Source organism: Narcine bancroftii, chromosome 6 (assembly GCF_036971445.1).
Source record: "Narcine bancroftii isolate sNarBan1 chromosome 6, sNarBan1.hap1, whole genome shotgun sequence".
In the NCBI taxonomy this organism is placed as follows: domain Eukaryota; kingdom Metazoa; phylum Chordata; class Chondrichthyes; order Torpediniformes; family Narcinidae; genus Narcine; species Narcine bancroftii.
In genome coordinates, this window is record NC_091474.1 from 7,611,302 (window position 1) to 7,638,702 (window position 27,401).

The window sequence follows — 27,401 nt, forward strand, 5'->3', positions numbered from 1 at the left end:
TGTCCCCAGAATAAAGGTGATAACATGAGTAAGAAATCCTCATTTCCTTACTAAGTTTCCTTTCTCGTCCTGCATCTTCCCGATGAAGATATGTTTAAGAACCACTAACATGGGAAACAGACCAAAGCTTAACACAAATTGGCATGTCCAATATACTGTCCATCACTACACTTTCATATCTTGGACAGGTTTGCAAATGAACTATCCCAATGTATGAACTCAAATTACTTTTTGCAACAGATGAAATTGATGACATTGTGACACTAATCTTGTCACTGTCCTGTCTTCCATTTGGAAAAATGGCAATTAAATGTTGTTCCCAATGAAATATGGCAAAGGTGTACCCTTCTTAATGCTTTCTAAACTATTGGAACAACTATTTGGTTCTCTGCCAAGTTATTTTCAAGCAAATTTTATTTTACCTTTGGTCCCTGAACTCCATCTCTCCCTGGTGGACCTCTAGAACCTGGAAGTCCCTAAGGAAAAAATAAAATTTAGGCTGAAACCTTGGAGTCACTTATTGCTCATTCAGCAAGATGATCACCACAAGTTTATCTTCCTTTTTACCCATTAATAACTCTTTAATTAAAAAACTAAAATGTTCAAAAATCCAAAACAGCATTTCACATGCAGAGAAGTAGCAAATATAATGCAGGAAAGTGCACGGTCATGCACTTTGGTAGAAAAAAATAAATTGGGAGAATATTTTTTAAGTGGGAAGAAAATTAAAAATTCCCAGGTGCAAAGGGACTTGGGAGTCCTTGTGCAGGACAGCCTGCAGTAAACTTACAGGTTGAGTCAATGGTGAAGGCGGTAAATGCAATGCTGGCCTTCATTTCAAGAGGAATAGAATACAAGAGCAGGGATGTGATGTTGAGGCTTTATGAGGCGTGGTTGAGACCTCACTTGGAGTATTGTGGGCAGCTTTGGGCTCCTCATTTAAGGAAGGATGTGCTGACATTGGAGAGGGTTCAAAGAAGGTTCACAAGGATGATTCTGAAAATGATAGGATTATCACATGAGCAGTGTTTGACAGCTCTTGGCCTGAACTTGTTGGAATTTAGGAGAATGAGGGAGGATCTCATTTAAATATTTTGAATGTTGAAAGGCATAGACAGAGTAGATGTAGAAAGGTTGTTTCCCATGGTGGGAGAGTCTGGGACAAGAGTGCACAACTTCAAGATTGAAGGGTTTCCACTTAGAGCAGAAATGCATAGGAATTTCTTCAGCCAGAGGGAGTTAAATTTGTGGAATTTTGGCCATAAGCAGTAGTGAGGCTAGGTATTTAAGAGAGATCAACGGCGTCTTGATTAGTCAGGCATCAACAGTTACGGGGAGAAGGCAGGGCAGTGGGGCTGAGTGGGAAAATAGATTTCTTCTTTGGCTTGGCTTTGCGGATGAAGATTTATGGAGGGGGTAAAAGTCCACGTCAGCTGCAGGCTCGTTTGTGGCTGACAAGTCCGATGCGGGACAGGCAGACACGGTTGCAGCGGCTGCAGGGGAAAATTGGTTGGTTGGGGTTGGGTGTTGGGTTTTTCCCCCTAATAGATTAGCTCATGATTAAATAGCAAGGTAGCCTCATTGGCTGCTCCTATGCCATGGTTTTCTTCATGTCCTGACTCCTTTCCATTTGGAAGTAAACATTATGGTCACTTTCTCTGCCTCAGGCTCATTCTTGGCTGTTGTCGCTGACCTCTGTCACACCTCAGTTTGCTGTTCCCTGCTGCATGAGGGACGTCGCCAAAATTCCACCATGAAGTTGAAAATAACGGCAGGCAGAGGGAGCGCAAGGATTTTGCCCCAGAGGCTTCCACAAAGTTCAGGTATTCATAGGCTGCATTTATGTCCTAACAGAGATATTAAAGATTATGTTTTGCTTGGAGATCCAGACTATCTTTGAGTTTCAGAAAAAAAAGTTAATCAGTTGATCTGTCTGGACAAACAAACTGCACATTCTGATGACAAGCTGATTGGGATACTTTACAGCTTTTATTGAGCTATTTTTTAAAATCTTTCCATTTAGATACTTCACGGAAATCACCTACCCCAATTTAAATTGGTTTATTTTATTACTGTACAGTCTGCTGATAAGCTTACAGGAAGATACAAAGAGATCAGAAAGATTGAACTGATGTAATATGTGGATGTTGTAGAAGGCTCCGGCAAACCTTTGTGCACATCAACATGAAGATCATTTTGTGGTTGCATGCCAAATACATGCTGGAGTGAGAGCCCTTCCTGTTGACAAGATGTGGTAGCAATAGAGAGATGTTACCTAGAATGGAGGGCAGCAGTTACAAAAAAATTTCAATTGTCTGAGATTGTTCTCACTGGAACGTAGAAAGCTGAGGGGTGACCTTACAGAAGTCTATAAAATGTTGAGGGTCAAAGACAGGATGAAGTCCTTTTCCTTGGATTGACGTGTCTAGAATCAAAGGGAACATATTTAAGGTGAGAGGAGAGGAATTTAAAGGCAATCTAAGGGATATATTTTTCACAGAAAGAGGTGAACATCTGGAATGAGCTACTAGAGGCAGTGGTAGAGGCAGATACAATTAGAACATTTAAAAGGTGTTTTGTCAGGTACTTGAATAAGAAGAGCATGAAAGTATATGGGCCTAATGCAGGCAAATGGAATGAGTGCAGTTGAGTGTCATAGTTGACATGGACAAGGTGAAGCAATAAGGCTCATTTTTGGGCTGTATTATTCTATATTTCTGTTTGCATCTTTACCTGATTGCTTCTTTGTCCAGGTTCACCTTTTTGCCCTTTTTCTCCAGGAGGACCCTTTAGAAAATAATTTTGTCAATTTAATATCTTAAATGTAATTTTTCCCCCGGCAGCAAACAGGTCATCATTTACAAATACTTAGTTTTTTAAAAAAAATGAAATATTTCTTAGCGTGTTTCTTTTGTATCTGATGTCTATACACGTATAGTATACATACTGTAGGTCCTCGTTGACCAAGTCCCCTCGCACCTGGAGGTCCTGGTTCACCCTCCAATCCCATTGGTCCTCTCTCCCCAACTGGACCTTCTGGACCCTAGGAAACAAATAGGTTCAGACAGAAGGAAATTCTGAAAGGAGCATTAGTCTTGAATAAACACCTGTTTGCTAGTTTATTACTGAAGCTTATATTGGTATCAAGCAAGAAATGAATCCTTACCCGAGGTCCAGGCACCCCACGTTCACCCCGGGGACCTCTTACACCAGGAGGACCCTGTAGAATTGATTACAAAACTGGGATTAAGAGCTCAAACTTTTTTTTAAAAAAACATATAATTTTATTTTAAAACAAAAACTTGGAGTGAAGAAACGCAGTTGAAATTTTTATAAGGCAATTAAACAAAGAATGGTGTCTAATGAAAAGACTGAAGTTCAAGAGCTGTCACCTGAATCACATTCTAAAAGGTACAGACTGATCATTATGTTACTTCCTTTTGTGGCTATGGTTGAAAATGGTGAACGGAATGTCAAGTGCTTTGGGATTATCTAATGCTTGAGAAATGTTTTATAAACCAGTAAACACACAAAATTGCAGGAAAAATTCAGCAGGTTCCATAATGTCCATAGGAGGCAAAGATACTGTATATAACCAGTATCAAGGTATGACGAAGGGCGCGGACCCAAGACATTGGTTATATATCCTTGCTTCCTATGGATGCTGGACCTGCTGAGTTTCTCCACCAATTTTGTGCATTTACTACAATCACTGAATCTGCAGACTTCCATTTCATTCTATAAATGAGCCTTTCCTTCTTTTAAGAGGATTTTTAATTAATGCCTGTAACGCGACTGATTGCACTCAGAGACTTGAGAGAAACACAAACGCCCTTTTAATAGCTTACAATCAATGGCCGGTAGATACAATTGTCCTCAGGTAAGGGGGGAAAAACCAGGGTGAGGGTGGAGCCAAGGGAGGTGCCAGCCATCAGAACATCATCCAGACAGTGAATTCCAGTTCACTGCAGTACCATAAAAGATAACTTTTTTTTTTAAGAAGACGGCAGAAAGGGTGATTGGTCTTATCATGGAAAGTATTCTATATTCCTTCTGTGAAGTTCAATGAACTTTGTGAGATTGAGTTCATTTGTTTCAGGTTTACCTCAAAAAGTGCCAGTGGCCAAAGGATTATCTTGCATGTCATGCAAAACTAATAGAGCATTCTACACAACTATACTCCATCCTGTTAAGTGAAAAGGCACCAAGAGAGTGGAGAGTGAAAGAGGACTTAAAAACGAGGTGTGCAAATCTTTTTGGACCTTAAAGGAGTGAACTTAGCCAGTGTGAATGACACTGCTGTCCTAATTTTGGGAAAGATAAAAATCACAAAGTTGCAAATCAAAACTGGCAGAATAAGGCTGCAGACAGAATTTGCCCTCCTACCGAAACTAACCGGGCACTTGAAGAATACAGATTGGCACACCCAATAAATAGATTTTGAACAAATGCAGAACACTCCTAAACAGGGGTGCAGGGCTGCTGGAGCTCCCTGGTGCTTCATTCCGGCACCTCATGAGGCCGCTCCGGGCACCTCATGGGGCCGCTCCGGGCACCTCATGGGGCCGCTCCGGGCACCTCATGGGGCCGCTCCGGGCACCTCATGGGGCCGCTCCGGGCGCATCCTTGTTGTTTTTGCTGAGCTCCGATAGCAAAAAAAAATTAGCACCACACCCCTGCTCCGAAGGTCACCTTCGGGAATAAAGCTCCAGGACCAGGCAGGGAGGGGAGCTGATGGTGATGGACTCAAATAGCAAAGAGCATGGCTGAAGCAATTCTTCTGGAGGCAATATTAGGGTCAGGACCACCAAGGGAGCCTTGAAAATTATTCCAATTTAACAATCTGGAGTGGCTGAGGTTTTTGATTGGTTGAAATAGTCATTCAGTCGACAAGATCCTTAAGAACCAAGGGCAAGAGGGTAATTAAACAGATGAGTTGTGATCCTGGCACTAAAATTGACTTGAACAAAAATAAAACCTGTAAGATGTACCAATTATTATACTAGAACTATTAACAATAACTTTCTTATCAGATCATGGCAAGCTTGATGTCCTCTGTCAAAATAAATGACAAATGTTCTTTCAGGCAAAAATAATGACAGCTGACCATATAATTAGCATTCATCAACTGGGAGGTACAGAGGCCCTGTTAACAATAGAGAAGAAGAATCCAATTGATAAGAAGTAGACAGAAGAAGTCCTAAGAGTGATAGAGAGAGCTGGCACTTCAGGTCCCAATAAAGATCTGAAGGTCTTGGTCAATGAAGGTGAGGCTCTGCTCACTGGAATCTTCACCCTTAAGCTCATGTCTGTCCTAGAATGATCCTGATACCCAGAATTGAGGATGAAGTTTCACTGAAGGTCGTCTCTTCAAAGGCACATACAAAGGGAAAACCATGTTCAGACTCGTCATAAAGATCTAAGCAAGGAATATCATGAGTCAGTAAACCTCAATTCCACGCAGGTGGTCTTTGTTGCAGGAAACCCAGACAAAATACAATAGCTTTCCAAAACATCATGAAAAGGGTAAATCACAACCGGAAAGAACTATCAGTACTCTTTGTGAATCTGATCAAAAATATTTGACTCAGTCAGACATGAACATGATGCTGAAAGAATGAGACTGCCTGAGAATGTTATCAATCTTACTGAAGATCCTCACATTGATATTTATAAACATAAATTATGTACATAATTGTTCACATAATTGTGGAGGTTGATAGAGATACGACAGGCTCCATCCCAATCAAGATTGATTAGGATAGAGTCAATCTCCATATTTACATTATGTTCTTAAAATCACCTGCCAGGTCTACCGTGTGTAGTGAAAGCTACAATATTCCCAAAATAATAATAATAGTTTTATCTATTGCGTGCATCAATCAGGCATTGGTGATGTAATTAGGCCTAGCCTGCACCAGCTTGTATACCTCTTCTTGGATCATTGTGCTGTGCGACTTGTGTGAGGATAAATGAACAACTCACTGGTGGCCCTGAAGGACCTGGTCCTCCTCTGATTGCTGATGAGCAAGTGCAGACTTGGGCTCGAGGAGGACATTTCGCATCATCTCTCTATAACCAGAGAAAAAAAAAATTCACTCAGCATAACTCATGTACCATACAATCTGCAGTAGCATTAAGAATAATATTGCAATGGATGTCTATTAATTTTTATCAGTGAACTTTCTTATATGTAAAACTGCTCTGACTGTACTTAAATGGCATCATGTATGACAGGGAAATGGTCCACACAAGTACAGTAAAACCCCTGGTATCTAGCACTTGGGGGGATTGGTGGATGCCGGATAGGTGAATTTTCCTGTTGTGGTGAGGTGCGCCACTTTTAAACTTCCATATTTTTTACCTATTTATTTTCTGCAATTTATTTGCCAGTTGCTTTCAGCTGCCAGGTGCATGAATTCCAGATGACAGGGATTTTATTGTATTCAAAATGGGAATGGTCAAGCTGAGCTTCAGGCACTATTGATGTGAAAAAGAGAATAACATTGTGTCCTGCAACAGCATGGATTTTATTATGTGCAGTACTCAAAGAGGCACCACCACAGAGCCAATATTCCAGTCATTGTGCTTTTTAGGAAATGCCATTCTATTCCAGTTGAATGATAAATGTGGTACACCCCTTCTCCTTACATTAACAGACGTACAGGAACCAATGCTTTACATTAACTTCTTTATTTCAGTGTTGGGAGGGAACTGAATGAATAACTTTCCCTCCAGTGAAATTTTGGAGTAATATTTCAATTAAATTGGGTATTTCTTGTTTTATAGCTTGAAAATTAATAATGGAGCTGGGGGTCAATTATAAAATAACAAAGTCAGATTTAATTGTGGCTTTTCCATTGATTTGGGGAAAAAAAAGATTCATTTGTTTCCATAGATCAAGCAGCAACATTTTTTGCCTCCGACCTACAGTATGGGTTGCAAACCAACATATCACCCAAGTTGACAATATTGAAGAACTGCCACATTATTAGTCAATCCAGCTGTTGGTTGATGCAGGCTGTTCCCGCAATAAATTCCGTGGCAGTGATTCAAAAGCAGACAGGTTCTATAATGTTTGGACTACATTAGTGCGTCAAACAATGGGACATTTGTCATTTTTTGTGGGACTTCAGTCATCGCTTTCCCCTAGAAACCACAACATCCCTTGGCTTAGCATTAAAGTCTCTATTTATTCATTTTAGTTTGACTCACCAATGTGGGGAGGTCACAACAGTTATCCATCTTGGCCCAGGAAGCATTGCAAACGATTTCAAATATCTGTAACTGAAACTAAACAACCAATTGAACAAGATGCAATCAAAAGGAAACATATCAAAAAATATTCAACAAATGAATTTTAAATGATTTCCATGGAATCACTCACTGGTACAGAACTATTGCCAGTATCCTTGTTGTTTACCAGCTTTCCAAGCTCTTCAAATCCTTCTGTGGAAATTTTTCCAATGCCATTGATGGGTTTCTCTCCAATTTCCATGCAGTCAATGTAAAGTTTGATATTATCCCTACTCACTGCAATATGGACCTAAAGAAACCACAAAGACTAATTCGGTTTAAATATTGCTTGTAATTGACAAACTAGAGGAAAGAGATTGAAAGACTTTTGGCATGGTTCCAAGACCCCTCTCTCAACATCAGTACTGTCTCCACATTAACAGCAAAGAGTCGATGGTTAGGGTTAGGGTACTTTCAAGTAGTTATGAATAAATATCTCCAATATCCTGACCTGGGACAAATACATTGACATGACAGTCAAAAAAAATACAACAACGCCTCTACTTTCTGAGAAGACGTTTGGCATGCACCCCTCATCCCTCAAAAAAGTTTACAGATGCACCAGCGAAAGCATACTTGCTTGATGCATTGTGGTGGGGTACGTCAGCTGCTTGGATCAAGATCAGAAGCTACAGAAAGTAGTGAATCAGCCCAGATGCAAGTAAAAACACAATGCTGGAGAAACTCAGCAGGTCAAACAGTGTACTTTATACAGAAAAGGTAGAGATACATAACTAACATTTCAAGCTGCATGGTGCATAGAACAATACAGCACAGTACAGGCCCTTCAGCCCTTGATGATGTGCTGACCCATTTATACCTTCAAAAAAATACTAAATGTTCCCTACCCCAATACCATCTATTTTTGTTTCATCCTTGTGTCCAAGAGTCTCTTAAATGCCCCTAATGTTCCACCACCATCCCCGGCACAGCATTCCAGGCCCCCACAACTCTTTGCATAAAAAACTTACCCCTGATGTCTCCCCTGAACTTCCCTCCCTTCTCTTTGTACAGATGTCCTCTGGTATTTGCTGATCCTGCCCTAGGAAACAGGTGCTGGCCATCCACCCTATCTATGCCTCTCAGAATGTTGTTCTTTGATGAAAAGCTTTGTTTTAAAAAGCTCCAAATGTTTGTTATGCATTTTTATTTTTGCTATCTAAAAATTTAAAAAAAAAACAATGTTTCGGGCCTGAGCCCTTCATCAAGGTTGAGCAAAAATCTGGCAGGTGTCTGAATGAAAAGGTTTGGGGGGTGGGGTGGGGGAAGGGAAGGAGGAGGAGCACAGACTGACAGGCAAGAGGTCATTTCTCCAGCATTGTGCTTTTACTTCAGTCACAGGGTCTGCAGATTTTCAGGTTTTACTCAGAACATGATGCAAACTTCCCTCCCCTCCAGAGGCTCAATTTGCATCTTCTGGTGACTTGGAAAGGCAGCCAATGTATCAAGGACCCATCACACTTCAGCCACATTCTCTTCTCCCTCCTCCCATTGTGGAAGAGCATAAGAGTGTGAAATGAAGTACCAACTGGCGAAGGACAGATTTTCCCCCTCAGCCATTGGGCTCTGGAATGATCCTCATAACAGCGCTTTCACGCTGCCCTTGCTTGGTACTAACCGATCTTTCTTTTCAAGGTACTCCTACACTCTGCCATTATGTTCCTTACATGGAATATGAATGCTAGAGATAATATGCTAGACCGTTCACAGAAGAATCCTCTCATTGTACTCAGTAGTGACACAAAAATTTAAATTTTATTTGACCAATTTTTTGATCTTCTTGGCCTTTTCTTCTTATTACCATTAGACTTTCAGAAAAATATGTTATTTGCTCTTTATTTCTTCAGTTAATTTCCTTGTTACTTGTGCCTTGAAGATGTGAGATTCATTCATTTGTGTGACCTTTGCAGCATTTAAAATTGAATAGCACCTTTATCCTCAGCAGTTAGACGTTGGTCACACAAAACTGTTAAACTCTCTCTGTAAAACTGCATCAGCAAACACCATTTATATTTTTACTTAATTTTATTCTGTGAATTGATTAATTCCCCAGATGATAAACATTGTAAAATTATGTAAACTTTGAACATACAGGAAGAGGAGAAATCCTCCAATGTTGAGATTTCTGGTCAGTCGAAAATAAATAGCATTACCTTGTGGAAACTTCCAAAGAAAATCTTTTTAACTTCAGGTTGACTAAAAGTAACTCTCTGAAATTCACTCTTGTAATTCATTGTGAAATAGCTCAGAGTTTGCTGTTTATCTGAAAATTAAATTGAATAGCTTAAATTAGAATTGTGTAGTTTTAAATGCAAAACAGCCATTAATTTGTAAGATTTAGAATATGTGAGGGTGTTACATTGACAGAATCGTTCTCCCATATGAGTTCTACTCATTGGAAGGATGTTAGAAATGGGAGTCATTCTATTCTCATGCAAACACACATTCCTTTAACCAAAGCAGGTAAGGCTCTCCTTTAAAAGTGCATTAAAAAAAATCTGTTTGCTACAATTTGTGTTCTATAGCCTTACTGTCGAGCACTACTCCAACAAGAGGGTGAAAATCTTCATCCACAATCTGCCAAATTGCAAATGGTTCTCTATGAGTATTAGGTAGTAATCGAAACAGCAGGGTAATGGTATGCTCTGGATGTAGTCCTGTGGGATGGATATTCCTAGTAAACAAAAGATACACATTAACAAAAATAAAAATTAGAATGCACTGAAAGTGTAATCTTTCTTAATTTAATTGATGATGGTGGAAAGCAAATGGAGGCATTTGCTCAGTTTGTTCAATTTACTTCCCCAACGCTCCTCAGTTCCAATGACGGAGCGCACATAGGAGTACTACCAGCATATACTGGACTTCATGCTGTGGTGGGGACCTTCATCACATGGGTGGTTCTAAACAAGTCAAGCACTTTCTGGTAGTTCATGCAGTGAATGAAATGAGGCAAAGAAATGACCATCACACTTGTTGGAAATAATCTCTGGGTTCTATTGCAATTGCCACTTACCAATTTACTCCTTTTTATAGTGTTGCATTATATTAACAGAATGTTTTTAAAAGCATTTTAAATTAATTCATAGGAATGAAGTTGAGGGAACAGAGCAGATGGTGCATTCAATACAATATAGTTTATTTAATGCAATCAACTTTAAGTGTATCATCGCATATCGGTTCAAGGAAATCAACATACAAACATGGGCCTCAAGTTATGATTGTATGGTGTTGTGATACACAAAAGTGCTGGAGAAACTCAGCAGGCCACTCAGTCTCCAAGGAGGCAAAGATTTTAAAAAACCCAACGTTTTGGACCTGAGCCCTTTGTCAAGGTACGAGCAAAAAGCCGACAGGCATCTGATTAAAAAGGTGGGGGGAGGAGGGAAAAAGGGGCGGGGAGGAGCAAAGGCCAAAAGGGAAGAGGTCATAGGTGGATATGTGTGGGAGAGCAGAGAAGAGTTATGGGGAGGGGATAGCTCTGTAAATGGACAATGGAATGGGGGGGTGATAAAGAGAGAAAATGAACCCCAATGAAAGCCTTAACCCAAAAAAAACCCAGAAAATCAATATTGATACATTCTGGTGTTACTTTTATGATTGAAGCAGGGCTTTTGCCAAAAATAATGAAACCTCTTCTGGCCTGTTTCATGTTCCGTAAGCATTCTGATCTCACACTTTCCAGCATGAGTAATGTTTGGGCTTTTGACACAATCATTCCAAACTTTCTAATATCCTAACTCCTGTGGTGCACTGTTAGACAGAATCAGACACACACAAGGTAAAATCTGAACAACAGGCTTTAATCAACAAAAACCTCCACAGAGCCAGTCCGGCTGTGGCTGCAGCAACTCAGTGTGAAGCCTCGGGAGGCCGGCACAGGCATATATCCCGGAGGGTGATTGACTCCAGACCGGGTGGGGCTTGATCCATTCAGGCCGACTGATTGGCAGCTGGCCAGGTGTCGTTCTGTCCCCTTACACTTCTGCAGGTACAGAGGATGCCCCCTGCAGTAGGCCGGTGGAGTACCACCACAACTCCCCAGATCCCTGATCCAAATTTTTATCTTCTTTCCTCCAGCCATTCTGCCAGAAACACAGACCTCCAGGCATCCAGAGCTCTGCAGGTCTTGTTTGAGCTTCTGGTGGTCAGTTCGGCCTTCCAACCCCTCACAGGCCCAAGTCTGGTCCCTGACCACTAGCTCTCTCTCCCGACTGACCAGCCTTTGGCCCTCGATATCATGTTTTCCTTTGCTCACATCCTGATGTTAGGCGTTATTTAAGGTTGCGTGACAAATGGCACGCAATTTCCAGGCTTTTAAGCTTTCCAGAGGCTAATTGTCTTAAATTCCTTACAAGTATTAAAATTTCTTTCCAGGTTTCATTAATCTAGATCTTTGTAGTTTTCTGACAATAATTCATTCCACAAGTGCATTACATTATAGCAGTAAGCAACTTCTAGTCAATATTTGATTGTACTGTCACAATGTGAGTTACATTCTTTCATTCTAATTATGGTTTGATATACGAGTTCATTCCACAACAGTTTTCGGAACAACTGTTATCTGTTAAGGATGAAAGGATTGACTATCTTAAAGGAATCAGAATGAATTGTAATTAATTTACCAAACACTGAGTGTAATGGTAATTTGGGTTAAAATCTATCTTAATATTTGGGGCTGCTCGGTTAGCACAATGCCTTCACAGCGCCAGCGAATGGTTCAAATCCTGCGCTCTCTGTTAGGAGTTTGTTCATTCTCCCCATGTCTGCGTGGTTTTCCCCGAGGGGGGGGGTCCGGTTTCATCCCACTATTCGAAATGCACAGGGGGTGCAGGTTAATCAGGAGTAAATTGGGCAGCTCAGACTCATAGGCTGAAATGGCCTGTTACTGTGCTGTCTGTCTAAATTGAACTTTTAAAAAAAAAAATTGGCAACAAAAGGAAATCACACAAATTGAGATTGAAATGAAATAAACTGAAACATCCGGATGTAGTTAGAACTTTCAATATTTGTTATGGTAAAAAAAAAATTCACATTTAGGTTTTTATTGTAGACAAAGTTTTACTCTCAATGAAAAGTGAATTGCAAAATTTCGTCATAATTTGTGCATTTAAAAGCTATGTTTAAAATTTATCCACAATAACAATGTTTCATTTATAGAATATCTTATTTGTAGTAAAGCATTCCCAAGGCAGTTCATTGGAGAGCACAAATTAAATTTGATACTTTGCCACAGAGAAAGGTGTAGAAACATTCAGATTTTAAGGATTATTTCAAGAACCGACTGAAAGTCAGTTAAGAGTTCATGTTCTTTTATCATTATTCCTCCAGCCATAACAGTATATTCAGCCATAAGAGTTATTCTGTTTGTTGAGCAACTTTATTTCTTTGTATTGAACAAAATGTCACAGAACTAAACAATTTCCAAGAGAATTCACACAGATGTTTCTTAGAGTGATTGGGAATGAAGATTTTCAAATAGAAATATGAAGGGGCAAGTGCATGGGCAAACAAGGCTTCAGGAGACTGAACTTGGAGGATTGAGGCCATAAGGTAATTAAATGCAGCACACACATATTTGAACAAATGTCATGAAGGATATCTACAGATAATCAGAGAAGATGCAGCTTGGGGAGCCAAATGATCTTAAATGTTGGGTGTGTCTCAAGTAGCAAAGGCAGAGAGGCAATGTGACATTTCCCCCATTTTTCAGTTCATTTTATTTGTGTAGGACTGTTCCTTTAAGAGAATAGATTTAATTAAAGCTTGCAGGTTTTGGAGTCTGAAACTGAGCTGGTTATCGTGTTCTGAAAATGGATACATTTGAAGAGAAGCAAGGCAGTGTTTCTAAAACCCAGATGCAGAGACCATGAGACCAACTGAATACAGAGTTTTGCTCTAGAGCCATTTTGAGGAAGCAGCACAAGAGTCAACAGCTCTTTGACCTCCTTTGTGGGAACGAGAAGCCCACCTTGGCCTCATTGTGTGGTCATAGACAGAATTGCCAGATTTCCTCATTTTGCTTACCGAGGGATAAGAAATTACTTCAACTAATCTACTACCCACCCCCCCTCAGCCCTGGAAAGGGGATTTAAAATATGCAAAAGAAATTCTGCACTCCACTCTACCGACCCAAGAAAAGGGTATTAAATGCAGAAGGTGACACTCATCTAAAAAAACACCTGGAACAAGGGTTTTCATGAGTTAATCAACCTTCTGAAACCCCACTCTCTTTCACCCTCTTCAGGAACAGCAAACTTCATTTAAGGCCTGCGTGCCTCAACCATTCAAGGCCTGCGTGCCTCAACCATTCAAGGCCTGCGTGCCTCAACCATTCAAGGCCTGCGTGCCTCAACCATTCAAGGCCTGCGTGCCTCAACCATTCAAGGCCTGCGTGCCTCAACCATTCAAGGCCTGCGTGCCTCAACCATTCAAGGCCTGCGTGCCTCAACCATTCAAGGCCTGCGTGCCTCAACCATTCAAGGCCTGCGTGCCTCAACCATTCAAGGCCTGCGTGCCGCAACCATTCAAGGCCTGCGTGCCTCAACCATTCAAGGCCTGCGTGCCTCAACCATTCAAGGCCTGCGTGCCTCAACCATTCAAGGCCTACGTGCTTCAACCATTCAAGGCCTGCATGCCTCAACCATTCAAGGCCTGGAGGAGTCATGTGATGGAGTAGTAGCCGGTAGGGGAATACCAGCCCTCTCCAGAAAAGAAGAAATAAAGAAAATACAAAGTTCAAGAAATACAAAACATAACAAATAAAAGATAAAGTTATAGAGAAAAGAAAGAAAATGCACCCAAAAGGAAAAACTAAAAACAACGGGAAAAAAAAAAGAAAAGACGCCAGAAGAGAAAGGAGAAGACCTTATCTGCATGAAGAAACAGGGAGCCGTCGTGGAGAAGAGAGCCCATTCTCCGAGGTTGGTGATGACCCCACAGAGTCGTAACCACCTCCCCTGACCGCTGGACTGCAAAAATGGCTTTCAGAGTCAAACAAAGTGCACAACAGTGCATGCGCGACTTAGTGTGCTTACTAAGGAGAAGGAGAACACCAACGGGTGGGGGGCTCAGCCGAGGAGCGGGCAAACACAATGCGACCAGCTGAGGGACACCCGACACCAAATTGCAAGAGGAACAAAACAAACTGATAAAACCATTTGAAATAGAGAAAGTACCGGATATATTAAAAAAGCTGCCGAACAATAAAACACCTGGAGAGGATGGATTCCCAATAGAATTCTATAAAACATTAAAAGAGTTATTAATTCCTTCTCTCCTGGAAATAATGAACCGGATAGAAGAAACACAAAACTTGCCAGATTCATGTAAAACAGCAATAATTACAGTAATACCAAAGACGGGGAAAGATCCACTAACACCAGCATCATATAGACCAATATCTCTACTTAGTTCAGATTATAAGATAATAGCAAAACTATTAGCAAACAGATTGGCTGACTGTGTACCAAAAATAGTAAAACAAAACCAAACTGGATTTATTAAGAAAAGACGAACAGCAGATAATGTCTTTAAATTTATTAATTTAATTCATGCAGATCAAGGAAATAAGATGCCAACAGTAGCTGTTGCTTTAGATGCAGAAAAAGCCTTTGACAGGGTAGAATGGAATTATTTATTCAAAGTATTACCGAAGTTCAATCTACAAGAAAAATATATTAATTGGATTAAAGCATTGTATAATGGACCATTGACGAAGGTAACAGTAAATGGATATGTATTGAACCAATTTAAATTAAGTAGGTCAACTAGGCAGGGATGTCCATTATCTCCCTCACTGTTCACTTTAGCAATAGAACCATTGGCAGAACTGATAAGAATAGAAAATAAAATAAAAGGGATAAAAATAAAGGAGAAGGAGTATAAAATCAGTTTATTTGCAGATGACAACTACATAAGAAATTGAAGGAGTATGGAGAAATATTGGGGTACAAGATCAACGCAAATAAAAGTGAAGTGATGCAAATGAGTAATGCGGATCATACAGAATTTAAAAAAGAATCACTATTTAAATGGCAAACACAAGCAATCCAATACCTAGGTATTAGGTTAGATAATAATTTAAGCCACTTGTACAAATTAAATTATCAGCCACTAATAAAGAAATTGCAGGAAGACTTAGAACAATGGAAAGAATTACCGCTAACATTAATAGGGAGGGTAAATTGCATTAAAATGAATGTCTTCCCAAGGATACAATACTTATTTCAATCATTACCAATTCCCTTAACAGAGAGATTCTTTAATAAACTAAAGAGAATAATAAGGAAATTTTTATGGAAAGGGGGGAAACCAAGGATAGCGTTAGATAAATTAATAGAGGTACAACCAAGGTGATTTGCAGTTACCAAACTTTAAAAATTATTATAGAGCAGCACAATTAAGGTATTTATCAGATTTATATCAGACAAGGGGAAAACCAGATTGGACTAAGATAGAGCTAGAAAAAATAGGGGAGAAGGTACCAGAACATATACTTTATAAGTGGAATGAAAAGCTGGTACGATACAAAAGCTCACCAGTATTGCATCATTTACTCAATATATGGAAGAAGATTCACTTAGAAAGGAAAAAAACAAATTACCAAATACCAAAATTATTATTGACGCAAAATCAGCTAATCCCTTTTACAATAGATAACCTTTCCTTTACAGAATGGGACAGAAAAGGAATTAAAAGAATAGAAAATTGTTTTTTGGGAAATAATTTATTAACATTTGAACAATTGAAGTACAAATATGGAATAACTCATGGTACAATGTTTGTATATCATCAACTGAAAGCTTATTTAAAGGATAAATTGGGAAACCGACTGAGATTACCAGAAGGAAGCAGCTTTGAATATTTGAATATGTGATTACAGACACAATGATAATTAAAAGATTTATAACAAACATGTACATCAAGCTGCAAGAAAAGAAGAACGAGGAAACAAGCTGTAAACCCATACAAAGTGGGAAAAGGATTTAAACAAAGATAAAAAATGAAACATGGGAAAAGTTATGTTCTGGAACTATGAAGAATATAATAAACACGAGGTTACGCGTGATACAATATAATTGGTTACACATGTTATATATCACACCCCAAAAGTTAAATAAATGGGATCAGATAGATGTTTTCGCTGTAAGAAGGAAACGGGAACAACAGTACATGCAATTTGGGCATGTGAGAAAGTGAAAAAGTTTTGGGAAGATATTAAATAAAATTCACAAAAAACAACATACCAAAAAAATCCAGAGATCTTTCTTTTAAGTAATATAAGAAGTAAAGAATTAGGCCTCAAACTGGATGAAGCACAAAAAAGATTTATTATGATAGCCTTAGCTGTAGCAAAACAATGTATAATGTCAACTTGGAAATCAGAAGAGAGCCTGAGAATACAGCAATGGTCCATGGAAATGAATAAATGTATTCCATTGGAAAGAATAACATATAATTTAAAAAAATAAAGTCACATTATTTGAACAAATTTGGGAACCATACATGGAACACAACAGAGAGGGCTTGCCTTGGACCTCCACCCCCTAAAATGATAAAAAGACAAAATGACTTGATCCAGTGTGTAAAAGTAGATGACACATTTTTCTTGTTTATTTTCATTGTGTGATGACATTGATTAATGGGTTTATTGTATTGTACATGTTGAATGTTTATTGGTTTTGGAGGGGGTGGGAAGATAGGGGGGAAAAAAGGGGAGAAAATGCCACTGTTTATATTTAAGAGGGAAATGTTTGTATGTATTTTGGTTGATATGGTTCACAGTGTGAAAATTAAAAAAGTATAAAAACCATTCAAGGCCTGCATATTATATAATTGTTGTTTAATCATATTATTTTAAATATAACACCGTCTGGATTAATCTTTATCGCTGCTGTCATGTAGATAACCGGCAGGTCATGGAGACTGGTGGGATAAGTAGGGAATAAAGGTCGGCGATATTACCTTCATATGGTTTGGAAAGAAAACGTCCACACATACCTGGTAGCCTGTATAAGCTGAGCAGTTTCAAAAATATTATATGATGGTGAACCTGTAAAGATGTCGGACTCCATAGAAACTCCTTCAAGTTCCGAAAACTCTCTGTCTGCTAAGCCAAATGCCTCCATCATGTTAATTCCTTCAAGAGAATTATCAAAATGCATGAGTGATTTTTGAACTAATAGCAATTTTGTTATGAAATAAAGTTAGAAGTTTCCACAAGCTAAACTATGAGTGGCATTGACAAAACAGAACCAAAATGTGTTTCATACCTGGAATAAGAGAGCCTCTGATGTTTGTTAATGGACAAGCTGAAAAAGAAAGATATAAAGTCAGTTTACTCACAAATGGTGCATTCTTAAATGCAAACACTTTGCTATTTTGTAACATGTCCCAAATTATTCAATCAATTTAATCTAATAAATGTGATCAGGTGAATTAGATTGAAACACATATCAAATGTATGAAGAATTTTTGCCTTGTTGAAAGCCAAAGGAAGGCAGTGTATTGAGAAAACTCCTCTTTGATTGATGGACATTTTGCTTCCAGCCAAACAAGCAAACAGTTTAACACTCCACAAGGAAAGTGTCATCTAAATCCACTGCTGTACCCTTAGTATGATGAAGTATCTATATATTAAATGGATGAAGTCTCTCAGCTGAACTCACAATCATCGGAATTGAAGGGAGAATGATACCAAATGAAAGCTGAAGAAATTAAAAGACTGGATTGATCACCACATATCTTTGGTTTAACCAACAGATTTATTAATTCACTCTGATAAAGGATGATAAAAGTTAACACAAACTTAATAAAAATAAAGCAAGTAAATATGGTACTTCCTTTATTGATCATGCGTCAAATTTTCATTATTTATATTCTGTTTTTGTAACATGACAATGACCTCATAATTTGTAATCACATTATAAATTAAGCTGCAGCCTTCAGAGCATTGTTCCCACAGCTGGCAGGTTTTATCCGAATTCAAGAATGAATCGGCTCGATTGGGAAATTCTGCACAAGGGTTCCTCGATTGTACAAGTTACTCCCATCTGACCAATTTAACAATGCATGATAGGGACATGCCATTCAAGATGTAGCACATCTTTTAACGGCTGCTTAAGCTTAGTTTCCAGAAACATTTCCACTTTTTGCTTCCTGTAAAACCAACAAATGAAGCAATATTCTTACTTGTAGTGACAGCTTGACAAATGGATGCAATAACGTTGTTTCCAATGTTGCTCAAGTCACTGAAGTCACGAATATAAAAACCAGCTCTGAGACTCAATGTGCTTGCAATGTTATTCATTTTTACCTCATCAACATCATTAATGCCAAGGACAAAGAAAAGGAAACCTGTGGAAAACGTGAATATAAGTTACAAAGACAAAGCCTTCAACAGATATTTTTGCTACTTGAAAATTACCATTTAGCAAGCCAAATAAAATGTTACTGAACCTTTGCATACAAATTCTGATAATCATTAAAAAATATATCTTGCATACAAAAAAAAACACCAGTTACAGTCCAGATGGCTGACTGTTAGTGAAAGGTAAATGACTTTTAACAACAAACATGTGCAACATCATTCACTGAAGACTAAAATGTACCAACCACCACAGGCTGTGGTTTATTACACTCAACAATTACCGGTACTTGGATTTCTGTACAGAGCTCAGTTTGAAAAGATTGTGCTGAACAAAAGTGTTCATCAGATCCCTAAACAATCCTGAACAATGTCACAGAAGCACAATAAAATATCAACTATAAGAGAATATGCTTTCATTAGCTGTCCCAGGGGGCTCGTTGTTATGGTTGATCTCAAACTCATCTGGTCCATCTCCAGTACCACTCTCCCCTTCCTGGATCCCTCCGTCTCCATCTTGGGAGACAAGCTTTCCACTGATATATACTACAAACCCTTCATCTCCCACAACTACCTGGTCTACACTTCCTCATACCGTTCCCCCTGCAAGGATTCCATCTCCTTCTCTCAATTGCTTTGTCTCCGCCGCATCTGTTCCAAAGATGAGGACCAGAGCTTCTGAAATGTCTGCCTTCTTCCACAAAGGTGGCTTCCCCTCCACCACCATCAACTCAGCCCTCATCTGCATCTCCTCCATTTCCTGCTCATCTGCCCTGGCTGCCTCTGCCTCCAGAGGCCACAAACAGAATCCCTCTCATCTTCACCTACCACCCCACAAGCCTCCTCATCCAACACATTATCTGCCGAAATTTCTGGCCCTTACTAGAGGATCCCATCACCAGACACATTTTTCCTTCTCTTCCCCTCTCGGCCTTCCGCAGGGACTGCTCCCTCCGCGATTCCATTCTGCACTCAACCTTCCCCACCCATCACACCCCCAGCACCTTCCCCTGTGCCCACAGGAGGTGCAACGCTTGTGCCCACACCACCTCCCACTGCAGTCTGGGGCCCCAAACAGGCCATTAAAATTAAGCAACACTTAACTTGTACATCCAGAGGACTTATTTACTGCATCCAGGACTCCTTTTATGGCATTCTCTCCATCAGAGAGACCTGTCGTATATTGGGAGATCGCTTCGCTCAATACCTCCTCTCCATTCGTAATCACAGCAACCTCCCAGAGGCCAGCCACTTCAATTCAAAGTTATATTCCCGAACTCATGTCTGTCCATGACCTTGTGTACAATCCCAACCAGAACACCCGCAGACTGGAGAAACAACACCTTATTTTCCGTCTGGGCATCCTCCAGCCAGATGGCATGAACAATGACTTTACTGCTTTCTGCTAAAGCTGCTCACCTTTTCTATCCCTTCCTCCTTTCCTGTCTTTCCAGTTCTTCCACCCACCCAGCCATCCTCCCCTTCCCCCTCAATGCTTCTGTCCCCTCCCTCCTTTCTTCCCCCTACTCTTTTGTTCGGACGCCTGCCAGCATTTTCTCATACTTCGATGAAGGGGTCAAGCCCAAAACGTCAGTTCTGTATCTTTATCTTTATCTTTGCGACATAAAGGACACCGTTTGACATGCGGAACTTCTCCAGCATTTTGTGTTTTTACTTCAACCTCAGTGCCTGCAGAATTATGAGATTTATTTGTTATGGTTGAGATTGTTTGAAGTTTTGTGCAAGAAACCCAATAGAGAATCAGTCCACAGGAGCAAAAATCCTTTCCTTCTTTTATCTCGCAAGCTACATCGAATAGAATCAGCGCCAGTATTACATTAACACAATTTTTGTACTGAGTTGTTGTTACCTTCTTTCAAAGATATCTACTTGGTACAACATAGGAAGTAGGAACAGGAGTAGGCCAAAAATGGCCCATCGAGGCTGCTCCGCCATTCAATACGATCATGGCTGATCTAATTTATGACCTAACTCCACCTACCTGCCTTCTCCCCACATCCCTTAATTCCTCTATCATGTAAAAAATTTATCTAACCGAATTTTAAATATGTTTAATGAGGCAGCCTCAACCACTTCCCTGGTTAGAGAATTCCAAACATTCACTACTCTCTAGGAAAAACTAATTTTCCTCATCTCTGTCCTAAATCTACTCCTCCGAATCTTGAGACTGTGTTCTCTCGTTTTAGTTTCCCCGGCCAGCTCAAAAAACCTTCCTACATCTATCCTATCCATACCCTTCATAATCCTATATGTTTCCATAAGATCTCCTCTCATTCTTCTGAACTCGAGCAAATACAATCCTTGACGATTTAATCTTTCATCATGAGTCAACCCCTTCATCCCAGGGATCAACCTAGTAAACCTCCTCTGGACCGTCTCCAAAGCCAGTATATCCTTCCTCAAATATGGAGACCAGAACTGGACACAGTACTCCAGGTGCAGTCTCACCAGTACCTTATACAGTTGCATCTTCTTTGGCTTGGCTTCGCGGACGAAGATTTATGGAGGGGTAAATGTCCACGTCAGCTGCAGGCTCGTTTGTGGCTGACAAGTCTGATGCGGGACAGGCAGACACGGTTGCAGGGGAAAATTGGTTGGTTGGGGTTGGGTGTTGGGTTTTTCCCCCTTTGTCTTTTGTCAGTGAGGTGGGCTCTGTGGGTTAGGGAAAATACCGTAAACTCTAGCAATAATTTAATAATAATAGTTGTTGCCTAAAAATCACCTCGCAATCCCAACTGTTGTAGGGTTTGGCTTATTTCACCAAGAACGGCCCCACGAGTGATAACGATCAACATTTTGTGAAGATGTTTCCTTTCCATTATTCCATTTTGGGAAAACAGATCACTTGACGTTCTTCCACCTTCAGCTAGAAAATAACATTGTCAGTTTATGAACAAGCAGGTCTTAATCATCACTAATCTTCCCTTGCAACCCTAAATTTCGATGAATTTCTGTCTCACTTCCCATGATTCAATCAGTGGGAGAAATTACATCAATCATTTCGCTCCATTCATTCATGTGCAAGTTCCTACAATTGTTGAATTTCAGAACAGGGAGTTCCTACCTTAAGCAACTAAATATTTAACTAAGAAATTGGAGATGGGAATATCCTGTGCAGCATTTTCTGACATTCTGGCATGCAGTATGACAAATGTAAATGCACATCCATGCTCACTTGGTAAAGTGAGCAGAATTCAGCCATTTTTCTGTCTGCTATATAAACATTTAGCATTGCAGTCAGGGAAATCTATTTTCATAGAATGATGTTATAACCTATCTGATAACTCGGTTACAATGGTGATCTACCACAATGTTGGAAATTTCCTCAAAGAACTATAATTTCAATATTTCATGTCCTAAAGCAGAATATCTGGAATAAGGGACCTCTGCTTCTATATATTCATTAAAAATATGGTGCGGGAATGGCAGTGCTGCCACTGGTGTGGACTCGGAAGGAGCAGGGAGTAGAGACGCACCTCCTCCATGAGGTCCTATGGGCCTGTTGTTATGTCAATGGCCCTGCAGAATGCTGTTTCGATAGTGGCAAACCAAAGGAGGCCTGTGCCCAATGATATCAGCACATCCTTGGCAGCCCAGACCATGAGGGTTGTATGCTCCCAGGAAGCACAGCCTGTTGCAGGGCACCAAAGCAGGAGTGCCCCACCTCACTGAGAAGGAGAAGACCCTACACGGTAGGTGTCCTCAGCAGTGAGCCAGAGAGGAGCCCAACAGCTAAACGACTCACACCAGACTGTGGGCTGCCTGCGGGATGCTGGACAGTAGATCGTGTGAACCAGGGATCAGGGATGGTGAGGGAGCTGATAGCAAGCAGGGCATCTGATGGGCCTCACGCATTCATAATTGTCTCTAAGGTTTGGAACCAGGGGCCGAGGATGGCGACTTGGATGCTGGAGGTTGGGTTCACTGCTGGATAGGCAGGAGGCTGCGCAGCTGCAGGGGTTTTAGGAGCACAAGAGACAGTGGGCTTAAAGGAGATGATGAGATCCATGGACATTCAATGTCTCTGAAGGGAATCTCCTTTCCATCTCTTTCCCTTCTTGGTAAGGGTGCCAGACTAGTGACCTCTCTTTACGTCCATTTAAGGCAAAGAAAAGTGAACAAATTTTGTGCATTGAGTATATGACAGTATAGGAACATGTCAATCCCTGCCCTCCACCACTAACTAAATTAATTTACATTAAAAGCCATAGTCACTTTTTTTGAACCTTTCACCTCTGAAGCCTACAGTTACACACTCAACTTCAGTGATCGCAATGGAGATTAATACTTCTTTGGGAAGTAAAAATACAGGGGAATTGGTGGAACAGACAATGGTGGATTAGGATGAAGGAGAACAAATTTTAAAAATTAAATTACATTTAAATTAAGGAGTTAAACTTTGAACCATCAATTGGTGGTAATTCTGCCATGTCCTCAGGAAAAAGGAATCTCAGAGTTGTACATGATGTCATGTATGTACTCTAACAATAAATCTGAAATTTGAGCTACTAAAATCGGCAATGTATACTACCAATGTTTTCATGATTCCAAATAAGATACGTTGGAGGCTAGATTCCCAATCCAGTGAGGCTCTCTTCTTCACAAGCATATTTCATATGCAAATTGATACAGCTGCAATAAAAATCATACACAGGCACAGAAAGATCTTACCCATTAAGAATTGGGGTCCAGTGGAAAGCATGGAGGATGGACTCTGTACTCTTGAATGAGTGTTGAGAGAAACTTAGACTGGTCTCATAGCAGAACATAAAAATAAATGATAAGTTGGCTTATAAAAAAAAACATTTTGTTGGGAATGGTTATTTATTCACTACCTTCAAAAGCCAATTGGATAACAATTGAAAAGCAAAAATCTAAAGAGATATCGTGAGTGAACTTTAACGAATTGAACTTACTGGATAGATCTTTCAAGTCACCGGCTTTCAATGGGCTGTATAAATCTGTGCGGTTTCATACTTAGATACTGAATTTAACAGATTTATTAATTGCAGAGGATTGAACTTCAAAAAAAGCATTACTTTCTTAAATGTAAAAGATAAACTAAGATCATGAAATTAAGATTCCAGTTTGTAAGAAGTGAGGATACCTGTCTTGACATCTGCTCCTCTATAAGGTATGTCGTAAATTGCTCCCAGCAATTTCTCTTTATTTTCAAAGGAGCCATGCTGAATTTCATCTCTCAAGTGATCACTAAATTGGCTCACCGATACCTGTGAAAGTAATTCATTAAATCAAACAGGCATTCCCACTGGTTATTTTCAGGACCATACCCAAAATTAGTGACTGAACGACTTAATATTTTTTATAAGCATAGAGCTCCATTGTTTTGTTCCATGACAAATTTTCATACAACCTCTCCATGTAAAAATATGGTCTGCGATTTTTGAATATTGGATTAGCAAGAAGAAGAAAAAAACAGAAGAAAGAACATAAAAGGCTTACTTGTATTCCTTCTGGTCCAATTTTGTCAAAAACACTAATACTGTCATATACAAAGTCAATGATTTTCCTGAAATTTACTTCTCCGACCAACCTGGAGCCGTCAATTATAAATGTCATGTCTGTTTTGATTGTGTGGCAATCTAAGGAGAAAGAAAGATTGCTTTCTATCCAACAATTGAGGAGGCTGTGAAGTCACAAAACTCAAGGCTTCTGTTTATCTAAAACAAACAGGATATTTTTAAAAGAGATTCTGAAATATGTTGTGGCCTGTTAATTTAATCAGTCCCTATGTTTTTCAAAAGATAGGTTTAAAATGTTAATAGATTCATCAGATAGGAAGGTTCTTCATGAACATGCTGTCTCCTCAGAGAATATGGTATAGCAACCATTTTAATATGGTATACTCAATTAAAATATTGATATCATTTCCCAATACGTACAATTGCTTGGCTACAGTTTATTCAGTATTTAAACAAAAGATTTGATTTTAATGCCAATTATCAAGAGATGAATTATAGATTAAAATATCATGTGGCGTTTTCTTCAGCTTTCCAAAATTTATTTTGGGAAAACCCAGTGCTACTGCTGGATAGGCATGACTTTCGTATTTAAACTGCAAGATTGAATCACGTCAGTCTGACCTGTGATCATCTTTGCCGTCAGTGCCGGAAATGCATCAAAATGCCAAAGAGTTAGGAAAGCAAGATTTTTGATGTGTTTGTAGAAGTGGAAGTTCCAAACATGTTTACCAGCTGTTGCTCAATCCCTTCCCATTCTCTGTCCTGATGCCAGTCAGAATCAGCTCAGATTTCACACTCCATCTGCACCCTCTCACCACCCCTCTTCACCCCCTGCTGCCACCTTCATCAATAAAATCTACTCCTTGAATCAAATAGTGTGTGCTTTGATTTACTGGGATGTTACTATTCATGAGATAATTATACTGCAGGATCCATATTATCATCCATGATTTAAGAAATTCCCAAATGGATAAAGAAACTTGGGAAACAATCAAGAGCTCCAAAATGTTTCCCCCCAATTTTGGTTAAGGAACTGCCTCACCACAGAAATGAGCAAACACATGAAAGGCAGGGAATGGACCACGTACAGGCAGATGAGATTAGTTTAGTTTGGTAGCATGATCGGCAGAGACAGGGCTTTGTCCTATGTGATATTTTTCATGTTTCTACATAAAAACAACAAAGAATAAAATCAATATTTCCATTGTGGGAGATGAGGCAATGCTCTGATCAAAGCCTTGCCCTGTGTAGTGGTGAGTATATACTCAAGCCATGACAATTGCATTAACGTACATATCAATCATTACTGCCATGGAAAAAAATAGAAAGCAGAAGAAAACTATATAGCTGGAGAAAATATAAACTGCATGCATCATTTTTTCCCCCGTGAACTTTATTCATTGTTTCAGAAGATAAAGTCGTAATAAATTTCTAAATTCATTGTTAACTTAGAAGATTCATTATTACCAAAAACCAGTAAAGAGGAGAAATTCACATAAATATAGTTTGAATGGTTGACACCGGGCCAACTGAGTGATCAAAGCATTTGTGAAAGATTTCAACACTGGAAGCAGATCATAGAACAGTTATAACACCGACCAAATAGGATCTCAGAAGACAGCAGAAAGTCAGTCTTTTCAGCCACCAATGGACAAAAATTCAAATGTGTTTCTTGGAAAACAATATGGAAAAATGTAAAGAAGGAGTTTTCATCGATTCACGTTTAGGGGTTGGATAAGCGAGGCAATTGAATGGCAAGCAAACTTGGGCCTCACATCAGAGTCTCTTCTTCTCTTAATGGAAATAGGCTTTAGTAACATAAAAACCACTTATAAGACAGACAGGGTGTGACAATTACAATCAACGTAGCAACTTTCAACATTGACAAACTAAACGGACAGTTGGCCTTTCTTATTGATTTACAGCGATCTGTGTCTGCTTTGTTTGAGCAACCAGTTGCCAACATAATTCACTGCAGCACAGCAAAAAAGAATTTCTGTAAATATACACTAAAATCACTATTATCTTCAAGCAACCGGCAAAACTAAAAATCACGGAAAATAAATAGGTAAAAATGAACAAAAGTTTAAAATTGGCGCCCCCTAGTGGTTAGTTCACAAATCCATGTCATATGCAATCTCGAGCAACTGAAAAATTCACTTACCTGGTATCTACCAATTGGGGCTGAATACTGGGGGTTTTACTATTATAATGATGCCATTCCGCAAAGTTTGCGGCTCTTCTCCATGCCAAATGCGTATGGGAACCAGCACAACCAACATTACCCAATGGGGGTTTCAAACTAATCAGCTTTTATTTTTCTGAATTGTTCATTTATATTTATTATCCTCCAAGAAATTAGTTTGATTCATTGGAAATATTTAAGAAATCAAGCACTAACTAAGTTATCGAATGAAATCCAGAAAGCAACACTGCCATCTTATGGTTTCAAAAATAAAAGGAATCTTTCAACACAATTTATTCTGCTAAAAATAGGCTTGGATTTTTAATATGATGTCGAGTCATGAAACAAGATGACAACAGTTGTCAAGCTCCAAAGTATAGTTTTACATTATGGCACCATTGGTACCATCTGTGGCAATATTGGCAAATACACTAGGCAATTTGGTTTTGTTTGCAGAAAGACAATGATCTCACCTGTATTTCAAAAACAAAGATATACATTTTCATTCAAAACCTGTTTTCATATTTATTTTACACATTTACTTTTTGAATTACAAATGAAAATTCAAAGTTTACTTGTCCGTGTTACATGTAGCTTATGCAGAAATGTTCTATGATTATTCACCTTGATACAAGGTCCACAGTAAATTATGTTCTCAATCAGGTGTCCAATGCCTGCTGCATCAACAAATATTTCTTACATACAATCCATGTGTAGCAACTACCATTCATAAAAAAGCCTCTCAGAGGCGAAGTGGGGTCTTCACCTTTTCGCGTTTGAGGAATTCACGATGAAGTCCAGATGAGTTTTAAAATGGTTTATTAATTAACACAAAAAGACTCAATATCCATGGTAATGTTATTAAACTTGGTAATGGTAATGGTCAATGCCTAACGAAAAGTCTCTTCAGTAAAGGTCAATAGAAAATATTGGAGGCTCACTCACCCATTGTCTATCCCACCATTGCAGTCAATGCAGGCTAACGACTCTCCAAATCCCTGTGTATGTGCCAACTACCCCATTCAATAGCACATTCGTGCAAATCCCT

The 27,401-nt window shown here is 39.4% G+C and overlaps 1 protein-coding gene across 4 annotated transcripts in view; it reads right to left on the reverse strand.

Moving 5' to 3' along the window:
* Positions 1-27,401, reverse strand: part of LOC138735658 (collagen alpha-1(XIV) chain-like) — a 109,183-nt gene that overhangs the window by 16,378 nt on the left and 65,404 nt on the right. For all 4 annotated transcript variants that reach the window (XR_011339851.1, XM_069883809.1, XM_069883808.1 and 1 more), the window contains exons 26-40: positions 24,149-24,288; positions 23,793-23,916; positions 21,408-21,551; positions 18,490-18,654; positions 17,571-17,609; positions 17,299-17,437; positions 9,828-9,970; positions 9,450-9,559; positions 7,388-7,546; positions 7,216-7,293; positions 5,986-6,072; positions 3,167-3,220; positions 2,948-3,043; positions 2,734-2,787; positions 423-476 (exon numbers count right to left, since the gene is read on the reverse strand). Coding sequence is in view for 3 of the 4 variants with exons in the window: in XM_069883809.1 (XP_069739910.1) it covers positions 423-476; positions 2,734-2,787; positions 2,948-3,043; positions 3,167-3,220; positions 5,986-6,072; positions 7,216-7,293; positions 7,388-7,546; positions 9,450-9,559; positions 9,828-9,970; positions 17,299-17,437; positions 17,571-17,609; positions 18,490-18,654; positions 21,408-21,551; positions 23,793-23,916; positions 24,149-24,288 (1,586 nt within the window). In the remaining variant the exon portion in view is untranslated. The remainder of the gene's footprint in view (positions 1-422; positions 477-2,733; positions 2,788-2,947; positions 3,044-3,166; positions 3,221-5,985; positions 6,073-7,215; positions 7,294-7,387; positions 7,547-9,449; positions 9,560-9,827; positions 9,971-17,298; positions 17,438-17,570; positions 17,610-18,489; positions 18,655-21,407; positions 21,552-23,792; positions 23,917-24,148; positions 24,289-27,401) is intronic.